Here is an 11,943-nt window from a genome sequence, read left to right as displayed (position 1 = left end):
TATAACTTGCGGGTGTTAGCCACAGTTAACTTATATAACAAATAAAATTGTTATAGTTAATTTCTTTAAAATTTGTGGTTGCGCATCGAGGAGGAATGAGATTTTATGATCTGTGATACAAAATTTTATTGGTGAAATTGTCCTACTCTATTTTATACATTATATTTGCCCTAAGCTAAACTTATTATATAAAAAGAAAGAAACAACGCTTTGGTTGAAATTGCAGTATGCGTGCAATATCGGTTTATCCGTATTAATAATATTCATATAAGTCGCAGCTTAATAATTAGAGAGGAACATTCAACTCTTAAACATAATGGTTCGCTATTTTTCAAAGTTAACCTTACGAAGTTCACTGAACTCTATTTACATACAGTTGTCTGCACTGGAGACCCTTTTTCTAAATTTACTGTTTTAGTAATCCGCAATGATCATCGATTATCGTTTTATTTTCTCACAAAAGAGGCACAGTGGAAACTCATTAAAATTTCGCACTTCGCTTTTATTTTGGTGTCCTCACGCAGGGCAAGAGGTGTCACCTGTCCACTAAGACTGTGTTAGCATGCTATTTGGATAATTGACCTGAGTCGAGGCGCTCTAGGACTACAGGTGTTCGTCTACCTGATTGCGAGGATTAGGACGAGGTAAGGCAATTCAATGCTCATAGATTTATTTGTCGATATCTGGATATTTCCAGTTCTAGAAATACTGCCTCTACAATTCTTTTATTTTGAAAGGGAAAGTCTCTTGGACTCAGTCTCCTTAGAAATATTCTCGTGTCTGCCCATAAAGGTTTAGGGTTCTCGAAACAAGTTTTTATATTTCAGAATCCAACTTACTTGACCAAAGTTGATGGGTATACCATGCCTTGCTTCTCGATTGAGTGGTAAAATTTTATCTTTGACAATATTTCAATACTTGACTGAGTGGCACTTTGCCATGAGATCTAATATTTTCTCAAAAGATAATATGTTGACGTTTTTCGTCTAAGTCAATTTAGTCCGTTGGATTTCAAAATAATTATCAAAAATAAAAATTTGGACGTTTTCCGTCAAAGTTCAATAATGTGCTTTATCGGACTTAGAAAATTTTTCAATAAGATTTTGGACGTTTTTCGTTAAGGTCAAATTGGCCTTTTTAGGACTTAGAAAGATTATCGATTTTTAAAGAAATAAATCTTAAAGCGCAAAATAGAAGTTCCCGGAGGAAAAGTAGCCAAGTGTGGCGTACAAAAAGGAAAACGGACTTTAAAAAAGATTACTCTTGGGACCGGGTACACAAGGTATTCTAGCTTCCGCCTCAGAGTTCTTTTCTCTTACTAATATTCTGTAAACTTAGGTTTTTAGCCTAAGTTAGCAAAGTATTAGAAGATACTTGATGCTAGTCTCGTTTATTTGATAAAAAACGGCTCCTAAAGCATAATTGCTCGCATCGGTTTCAAGATAATATTTTCTTTTTGGATCGGGAAAATATAACATGATTTCCGTGCCGAATAGTTCTTTAATTTTTTGGAAACTTTTTTATGCTTCTTGAACCCAATTCCATTTAGTCCCCTTTTTCATTAATTTTAAAAGTGGCACTATCTCTTTTGCATGTTTGTCACTGAATTTAGAGTAAAAATTTATTATACCTAAAAATCCTCTGAGTTGCTTTATGTTCTTCGGTGTTGAAAATTTGTGTCCAGCAGGTCCAGCAGTGCGTTATCCAATCCTCTTACCAGTGCAGCGGTACTTATTTTCAATCCAAAGCGTACGACTTTAAATTCATAGCTTCGTCCTCTGTACTGAAAAGCGGTGTATTAACGCGAGTCTTTATGTAAAGGCACCTGCCAAAAGCTGCTTGTCATATCAAGATTTGACATGATATTCATACCTTTACATTTGTGAAACAGTACTTCTGCTAGTTCTGGGAATTCCCAGTCTTCGATCAGGATTTCATTAAGTTTTCAGGCCCCTCTCGCACTTCTAACACAAGTTCATATTTTGTTAATAATCCGGGCTTCCAGCGAAATACTCGGCGATACTTCCATAGAATTTTTCCAAGTTTCTCCCGCTCATCTAAATTCAAATGCAAGTTCTCATTTATTTCTTCTTCGACTTCCGCCCATAGAATATTTGCAGATAGTGAGGTATTGACGGTCTTCCATTTAAATATGGGAAGTTTAGAGTTTTCGTGTCCAAGTCGATTTGTATTTTGTGTTCGTCTAAAAGATCGATTCCAATAATGCAAGCTCTTGCGAGTTTCGGTACAACCAAGAAAGAAAATTGTACCAACGCGTTAGGTAACTGCACGTCGGCAAAAATTTTTCGATTGTTAAATGGTGTACGGTGAACTGGAGATTCAGGTGCACTAGAGATTTAGGTGAATTGGATATCCAGGGAAAGTTCAGGTGTGGAGTCAGTGGCAGCGGTTTTGATTATTTACGACGGTGAGAACAATAACCTAAAAGGGAAGAACACATTTCAGCATATTTCAAGGTATGTACGGTATAAATAATGAAAGCCTCGTCATATTCGGCGGATAGGCTTATAAATTCGAGCGATAGACAATATGGCGAAGGTGATTTTGGTGATAGAGGTAGAAGGGGTAGTCGGAGCAGTGATCTAGTTGAAAATGCGAAGCAAGGTCAAGAACTCAAACTGCAACACGGATTAAATCATTTTGAACAAAATCAAGGTCGTGAAACACACAATCATAGTTTTTTCAGTAAACAATGATAGAGAGAGACCGCAATAAATGTCGGTGTTTGCGAGTGAGTGAACAATTCGAACGCGAGCGTAGTAATTGGCTGGCAGATTTCGATAACGTGGGACGTTAGTCGCCAGGTGATCGAAGCCAATATCATACCGCGAATCATTTCTACCTTGAAACACCTTCAAGAACCGGAAAGGCTAGCGAACCGGGATCGTACAATGTACTACGATATCCAAGTAATCACGGGTCTGAACAAAATATCCAGGCGTTGGGGCTTGAAAATCATTATCAGTATCAGACTTTGAACAGCTTTCGCGGGCAATCGACGCCGTATCTGCGCATGCGTCATGAAGATCACCGAATGACAGGCAGCGTGATACAGAACGAAAATCGAGAATCTGGTATCGTGTATGCGAAAATGGAGGCGGTGCGTATAAAAATGTATTATTATGACGATATGGATCCGAATGGAAACACACGTGATTATTCCGAATGTCGAAGTCGTGAATATCAAGCATTCAATAAAAATCAACGTGATTGTAGCGATCGACGCGACGCAATTTACAGTTTTTCGGAGAATGAAGACAGAGCAGATCTTCAATTTTGCACGAATGGATTCCGACAGGCCGATCGAGCCAGAGCTGAAGGGTGCGGTGGTTCGGTTAAAACTGTTAGTGACCTTCTGGCTAAATTAATTGTTGACAGTCCGAAATTACGGATTGAAAATCCTTCACTGTTAAGGGCGTTAGTGGGTGCTAATGCGGAGGCACCAAAATCGGAGTCTGAGAGTGGACATCGTTTTATACAACCTTCAGTTTCGAAGGTTAAGAAATTTAATGGTAAAAAAAACCACGAGCGGCGGAGATTTGGCTTTAGGACATCGAGGATATGGCCAAATTATTTAAATGGGAATCAGCGACAATGCGGAAGGCGGCGTTCACAGGTTTATTGGATACGGTTTTGTGAGTGGTGGTCTGCGAAACGTCACCTAACTACGTCGTGGGACGATTTCAAAAGAAGTTTCCAAAGAATTTTTATTCGTGACCATTCAATTTCGGAAATTTTGAGATAGCTATCCGACAGAAAACAGCAAAAAAATGAAGATACCATGACATATGTGGTAAATAAAATGTATCTGTGCAAAAAATTAAATTTAGACTTCACGGAGACCAAAAAGCAAATCCTGTCTGATCTGTGGTCTAGGGATTTGTACTTACAGTTAAGTGCACGTAGACACGTTTCAGAGCACGAATTTTTGGACGACCTCATTTACTTAGAAGGGAGAATTACTGTCAGGAGTCAACTTAAAGGTAAACCCTAAGAAAGAACTGATATGCCCATTAGAGAAAAATAATGTATTATGCTACAAGTTCAAAAAGTCGGGACCCATCCGTGAAATATGCCCTGAACTTCCAATGGTTATCGATGAGAAGGAAGAAACGAAATCCACGGAGGTGGTTAACACTAGGCCTACTTAAAAGATGTGATCGTCAATCATAAGTATCTGATGACAGGATATGTTTACAGCGGCGGTTCTGACTGTATAATCCGAGATACAGTAGCTAAGGAGTGTGGATTTTCCATCCGAAAAACAACGGGGATCACATGCTATCGGGAGTTGTCGGACTTCAGGAAATCGACGGTGTGGTGGGGGATACAATTCCAACCTTGGTGGTCCCAGATGAAATGGTTCCCATGTCTCTAATGGTGGGTCGAAGGTGGTTGAACCAGCCAGGGATAAGGACTACCTCGGAAGAGGGGCAGATTATGGTTCTGGAGAACCCCACGCCTAGTAAAGGAATTACTAGTTGGAGCAGTGAATGACTCCGAAAAATGGAGCCGTGGTTATGCTGACTCAGAGCATATCTCCTAAATCAGCTCATTTCGTTGATGTCAGATCATCATCCGGATCAACGGAGATATTGGTCGCCAATTATGAAGAAAAAGTGGAGATTGTAAAGGATGGAGATCGGTTGCTCAAGGACATCGAGAGCTTTGAACAGCCTCGACTCCTGGAACCTCGACGGGAATCTTTGCAAGAAGAACACTTGAAATTTGGAGTGCAACAGTAAAAAATGGAGCGGTAGCGAGTAGTGGAACTAGCGAACAAGCATAGAAGAGCCTTTTCAATTAATTTGGAGGAACTAGGCTGTACAACTCTTACGAGAGTAGAGATACGAAAAAAGGAGGGAGTCAAACCTATCCGACGACCACCGATACGAGCTTCGAGCGCTGAAAGGCTAGAAATGCAACGAGTTATCAAAGAATGTAAGAATGCAGGAATTGTGTTTCAGACATGAAATAACCCTACGTTAGTCTAGCCATGCTGGTCAAGAAAAAGAATGGAGAAAAGCGCAGGGTGATCGATTTTCCAGCGTTAAATGCTCAAACCATTAAGCAAAGTTTCCCATTACCTAACGTGGACGGACAACTGGGATATCTAGCTGGGAGCAACATATACGCGACCTTGGATCTTGCACATGGATATTTACAAGTCCCTGTAGCACCGGAAGATCGGGAAAAAACAGCGTTTGTCACACCGGATGATATTGGCGAGCTAACTAGAATGATGTTTGGCCTGATGAACTCACCATATTAATTTGGTCGATTAATGAACAAGGTCTTGGGAGGGCTGAAAAATAAGGTGGCCTTAGCGTACGTAGATGATATTATCATCCCAGCAAGGAATTCCATAGACCTGATGGAGCAACTACACACAATTCTTGAGGCACTGGAGAAGGCGGGATTCACATTGAATCCAGTTAAATGTTTATTTGGCGCACTAGAGTCGTTCTATCTTGATTATAGAATTTCTGCAGATGGAATACGACCGGGTCTGCAAAAGTTAGACGCAATGCGCGATTTTCCAGAACCACTAGTGTTCATGATGTGCGAAGATTTATTGGACTCAGTGGATTCTTTCGACGGTTTGTTCCTAGATTTGCGGAAAAAAGCGAACCTTCGACAAGTTTGACTCAGGTGGGTGTTCCTTTTCAGTGGACGAAGAAGGAAAAATAAGCATTCGAGGATCTAAAGAAAAACCTGCTTGTGGATCCTGTGTTGGCACTTTATAATCCTGCATCTGTCACGGAGTTGCACACTGATACAAGCGTGTGTGGCTTTAGCAGTATTCTAATGCAGAAGGGATCAGATGGCTTCTTTCACCTTGTGTACACTGTGAGCAAACAAACGACACATGTCAAGAAGATGTATGTCTAAGTTGGAATTGATGGCCGCAGTGTGGGCCCTTGACCGTTTACGAGCATTTTTAGTGGACATTGAGTTCACAGTTGTGACGCATTGTCAGACATTAGTTTATATTAATGCCAACGCCACGAAGAATCCACCAATTTCAAGATGGTAGGAATTAATCCAGGAATATACTTTTACGGTGAGACATAGACCTGGAACGAAAATGGTGCATGCAGATGCGCTTAGTCGAGCCCCGGTTTGGGGATCTCATTAACTCCTGGACAGAGGATTTGAATCAGCGAATGGTATCCATCGCGATGACTGAGGAAGAGTACGGTTTGGCGATGCACAGATCTGATCCGGAGCTTATTCAATTGGCCAAAATACTAGAAAAGAAGGATGAAGATAGAACAAAAGCGGAGAAAGAACGAGTCTGCGGATTCAAGATGAAGCAGCAACTGGTCTACCGAAGAGAAAGTGATGTAGAGAGCAAGACGCGGTGAAAGAAGATACCTACTGGAGAACCGGAAACAGCAAAAACGGAACGATGGCGAATTGGGGTGCTGAAGCCTAATGTGAAAGTCGATTGTGGTGACATACCATGATCTCCGAGGACTTTGCGCTGTATATAGAACAATGGCAGAGATCAAGAGGTATTTCTGGTTTCCTAGGATGAAGAGGTATGTACGTAGGCATATTTCCATGTGTCCTGATTGTGTTTTAACCAAATGTCCGACAGGAAAGAAACCAAGTAAGTTTCATCCAATTCCACCTAGTAATAGGCCCTTTGAAGTAATCCATGTGGATCATTTGGTACCCTTTGTAAGGAGTCGGCGAGGGTGATCTTATTTGTTAGTGGTTACCGATAACTTCACTCGGTTTACCATCTTGAAGCCTGCGAAAGATACAACGGCGTAAGAAGCAGCAAAGGCGATGGAACAGATATTCCGGCAATGGGGTGTTCCGAAAAGGGTAATATCGGATCGTGGAACTGCTTTCGCGGCTAAGGTTTTCGAGGACTTCTGCAACAAGTACGGTGTGAGACACACCTTAAATTCACCTAGATACCCTCAGACGAATGGGATGGTTGAACGTGTCAACCGAACGAATAGCCGACGTTGAATGTCAGACGTTGAAATTCATCTCAAACTAGCTCGATCAAAAACCACTGGGCGCAGTCCTTTTGAAGCGTTGCATGTGTACCAACCTCGATACGACGAAGGACGACTCAGTAATCTTGGGGCAGAAATCGTGAGGGATGAAATCGAGACATTGGAGCAGATTCAGAACGAAGTTCGATACAAAATCGAAGACGAACAGATAAAAATGAAATAACGTGAGGACAAAAAGCGTTGCGACTATGACGAATACCAGGCTGGAGAAGTTGTAGTTGTGAATCGAGCAATCAAAAGTACTGGAGACACAACGAATCGGATGGAAAATGTATGTACGATGTTTGTTACTTTAATTATTGACGTGCGCCGTTTAAATTTCAGAGCACGCGAGATTTAATATTTAAATAAATAGTGTTTCATTTTTCTCAACACATATTGTCCGGCGCCTCGACTCAGCGCATTGCTCAGGCGAAGTTCCTACGTTAAAGATTTGTTCGATTCTGGCTGTTTGTCGTTATTCAAACCAGCCGAGTCGAACGTAGCGAAGCGTGACGAGTATATATCGACGCACTGTTGTTTAGACATCGAGTGTTCGTGTATGAAGACGTTGAATGGGTTGGGTTTCGCTTTGCTTAACCTAACGCCGTTTGATACTTCAATGTGAGCATTTCATACGTGGAGCTGCTCCATTTTCGCAATTTTAGAACCACAGCTGCTCGTTGTTTAAACGAAGCACGTGTAGTATTTTCAATAGTAAAAGTTCTATCTTACCGATGCGCTGTGATTCGTATTTCGTTACGTACCCGATACAAAAGTGAAACAGTGTATGTCTCGCTGTTGTACATACTCTACAAACATTCTCTTCTTCATTCATCCAATACCTACATTCGTTTATATCCCCTTCCATTTTGAATCTCACTACACTATGCTATTCGCTCTCCTTTTTAATCTTTTTCAGGTACTCTGGTTCCCCCTGCCTCGTAACCATTCTAAACCAGCTGTTGTACCTTGTATCTGCGATTTTTTCGCATCTTTCTTTACCTTGCTTTGCCTTCGTCTTTTCCTCTATTTTCCCCCACTCTCTACGCGTATCTTGTATACCTCATTCAAGCCTCATTTCATATCTCTCCTCCTCCCATTGTGAACGTCTTACGTTACCCTTCCTCTCTTTATCCATCACCTCGCGGGCACACGCATGTACAATTTTGTTTTCTTCTCTTTTTCTTAATTTCTCTTCAAAGTTCCAGGCTATTTTCACTCGCTTGGCTACCATTTTTTCTCGTCTTTCTTCTTCCCTCATCGCATAACCTGGGCAGCTCTAGCTCACTCCCATAACCCATCTCAAAAATCACTTATTTAAACATTTAATTCTCTTATGTTCTTTCCATCCCCAAATTACCACTCCATAGCTTAACAGTGGCCATACTAACACATGAAACATCCACACTCATCTTCCAGTCGTCCTTGAACCTTCTTTTTTCTATACCCCATACTTGTCCCATTATTTTACTCGCACATTCCAATCTCTTTCTCATCTGCTGCTTGCTTCCTCCTCTTGGTTTGAACCAAAATCCTAGATATCAAAACTCATACACCAACTCCACCATCACTTTGATTTCTAAAACACATCATCTTCGTCTTGTTCACATTCACTGTTAAACACTTTTCTCTCACATATCTTCAAACACTCTTATCAACAGATGCATACCTGTTTCATCATCCGCTACTAGCACTACGTGATATGCATATGTCAGTAAATATACTTTGCCCGTTCCTAATGTTGTCCCCCCTTTCCCTTGCCTCTCCAAGTTCTCCTCTAAATCTGCCAGAAGAATACTAAATAGAAGTTCCTTATCACCCTTATCTTAGTATCCAAAAATATTTCTTTTATCCTCTCTATTAAACCTTCGATTACTCCTCTCTCTTTCATGCCTGCCCATAGTACCCTTCTGTTAACCATCTCTTTTCTACTAGCCGTTTGGTTGTGTGGTATACGTCCCTTTTCTTCTGCCTGTCTTTCCAACCTCCTTTTAAGCAATTCCGCATAAATTTTGTATTCTACTTATATGAGTGTGATACCTCTATATTTTCCCACCATTTTACCTTCTCCTTTCTTAATCAACGGTACTACCAGCCCTGTCTTTTACTCCTCCGGCCACCTGTCTCCTTTTCATACCTTGTTGCAAATCCTCTGTATATCTTCCTTCACCCCTAATCCTCCATATTTCAGTGTTTCATTTTCCAAGTCATCTATCCCTGTTGCCTTATTTCTTTTTAATGTTGTAATCGCCTCATTTACCTCATCCCTAATAATGTCCTTTTCAATATCCTCATCTCTATCAACCACTTTTCTTCCTTCTCCCTTTACCCTATATTCCGCTTCTCCCAACATCCCCTTAAAGTTCTTCGTCCACTTTCTCATTTCTATTTCTTCATTTATAGTCTTCCTTTTTTCTCTTTCCCTATTTATCGCTTCTTATTTCCTCCCTTCTTTTACCGCTTTCTCTACCTTTTCCATATACTTTTGTTTCGCCTTCTGTCTTCTCTCCTACATCCTATCTTTACTTTGCCTGCATTTATCGTCCCAACAGTCTCTCCCAAATCCCCCTTATTTTTCCCTCTGTCTCGCCTCTGCACTTTACCTCCTTTTAGTTTTTCTAGCGTGTGTCTACTCCTTCCTCTTCCAAACCCCCTATCTTCTTGCTTTCTATTTTTTCTCGTAAATCTATCCACTTTTCCTCCCCTCAAATGCCCATTTTCAATTTCTTCTGTCTCTTTCCTCTTCACCCTACTGCGTTTTAGGCCATTACATCTCATTGCCGCGATTACTGGAAATTTTTGCAAGACTATCATGTTGCTCACTTCCATTCTGACCATCAGCCTCCTTATTCTTTCTTCTGCCACAAAATTTACGGTTTTATGCAGGGCATTTTCATATTTTCATGTACGCAAAAAGCGATGAATAAATACCAAATCTTTTCATATTTCAAGTTGCACGATTGAAAACTGATAAAGATTCACTTTTTAGTGCCACAATATTTCCCTAGCCTAAGGGAAATAGTGGCAAATAAGGATAAATATGAGATTATGATTACGCAGGTTATATTTATTCACACGGACGTCTAGAAGTAAGTAAGTCAATGTAGTCTGCATAAAATCTAAGGCTACTTTTTGATTTTCTACTTTTTACCCAAACTAGGGAAAAGGAGAAGCTCTGCATGTACGTTTTGAGGCTACGCTTGTACTAGGCGACCCTAGATACCTGAATTTCTATTTATTCACAAACTTAAATCAACCTTTGTGTGTATGAACACACCCTGTGTGAAACCGTGAATTTTTTTCAATTTTCTACTGTTTCCCCTAGGCTAGGGAAAATACGATGGCCTGTAGATTGCTTTTGAGAACAAATTTGAATTCAACTACTCAATAAACATAAAGGTTCGTATCACCTTGTCACCGTACAAATATAACATTAGTAAGTCCCAGCATTCTCTTGATTTTAAGTTTTTCTCCTAGGCCAGGTAAAAAATCTGACGCTTAGGGGAACTTCGAAATTCTGATTTGGTTTGAGCGGCTCAAAATACATTAAAGTGCATGTATTAGCTGCAAAGCACAGACATTCTGTTTTTTCAATTATCACCTTCTCAGATTCCCGAATTCCCTAAATTTTTCACTTTTTCCCTAAGCCAGGGGGAAATTTCACCATTAAATCTCAATTTTGAGGTCTGATTCGGATACAGCGGCTCAAAATACAAAAATTTCCACAAATTTAAAGAAATTTCTAAATTACATTTTGGGTCATTTATCTTCAGATGTCATCAATTATCTCTAATATTACCATAAATTACCAAGAATATTCATAAAGCACCCCGCACCAAATGTACAGTAAATGGCTTTTTGTGAAAAATTCTAAAAAAAATTTTTACTATTACGCTTGCACAATTGTATTACAATAGGACGGGCGATACAATTGTTCAACGTAAATGAGGAACTAGATGGACGTACAGTGAATTCAATTTACAAAATGCCATAAATATTGAGGGAGTTTCAAGCAGAAAAGTTAAACCTACAAATCTCTTTCTGTTGACAAGCTGCGCGCAGTAAATAAAAACTTGAACTTTTCACTTTAAAGCTACTATTTTCATAATTTGATTCACCCTTCTTTGTATGGTATACCGCATAATCTACTAAAATTTTCAAATCTATTGTTATTCAGGTTGCTCTTGCAAGTTTTTTTGAAACTGATGAACAAGGTGCATCAACAAGTATACTGGCTGAAGAAAGAATGTTAGACTCAAGTACGGATGAATCTACTGGTAGCGAAGCTCAATTAAAGAGTATTAATCCTGTTGGATCAATTTCAAAATCAAAACCAAGGATTGCTACCATTAAGGATTTACAGAAGAAAGATAGTAGTTCTGATGAAGAAGAAGGCCAAGCATTTTATGCTGGTGGTTCAGAAACAAGCGGTCAACAGATATTGGGTCCAGGCAAGAAGAAGGATCTCATAACTGAAATGTTCAAGTCCTGTCAAGAACAATCTTTGTCGCTGGAAAATGAAACTGCTGTTGAACCAAGGCCTAGTACTTTCAGCGGAATTGGATACAAATTGGGACAAACAAGTAATGATGCTGAAGGTATGTATATAAAAATAATAAAAATAAAATAAAAGAATAATCAAAATATTCCAGCACGTAATATTTTTTGGTTTTACGAGAATCAGTAGCAAAAAAGTTTCTGACGTTTTGAAAATCTTCAGTTTGGTATTTAGAAGATTAAGTAGCCATAGAGGCATAAGAATTAACCTAAAAATGGATAAATAACAATATTTTCGAAATTTTTCGTCACACTTTTCAGCAGATGTTCGCGTCTTTCTGAGTCTGGGCAAAAGACCATTTTCCCTCCAACTTAAAGTACTATATCCTCGAAAAGCTATTTTTAA

At 39.7% G+C, this 11,943-nt stretch overlaps 1 protein-coding gene across 5 annotated transcripts in view; it reads left to right on the top strand.

The window, feature by feature from the left end:
• Positions 1-11,943, top strand: part of LOC117179771 (NSFL1 cofactor p47-like) — a 201,987-nt gene that overhangs the window by 63,845 nt on the left and 126,199 nt on the right. For all 5 annotated transcript variants that reach the window (XM_033371866.1, XM_033371863.1, XM_033371862.1 and 2 more), the window contains exon 2: positions 11,218-11,638. In XM_033371866.1, the coding sequence (XP_033227757.1) occupies positions 11,287-11,638 (352 nt within the window). In that variant the 5' untranslated portion in view covers positions 11,218-11,286. The remainder of the gene's footprint in view (positions 1-11,217; positions 11,639-11,943) is intronic.

The sequence above is a fragment of the Belonocnema kinseyi genome, chromosome 9 (assembly GCF_010883055.1).
Source record: "Belonocnema kinseyi isolate 2016_QV_RU_SX_M_011 chromosome 9, B_treatae_v1, whole genome shotgun sequence".
Classification (NCBI taxonomy): Eukaryota; Metazoa; Arthropoda; class Insecta; order Hymenoptera; family Cynipidae; genus Belonocnema; species Belonocnema kinseyi.
Note: the sequence above shows the minus strand (reverse complement) of the source record. Positions and strands in the feature narration are given on the sequence as shown.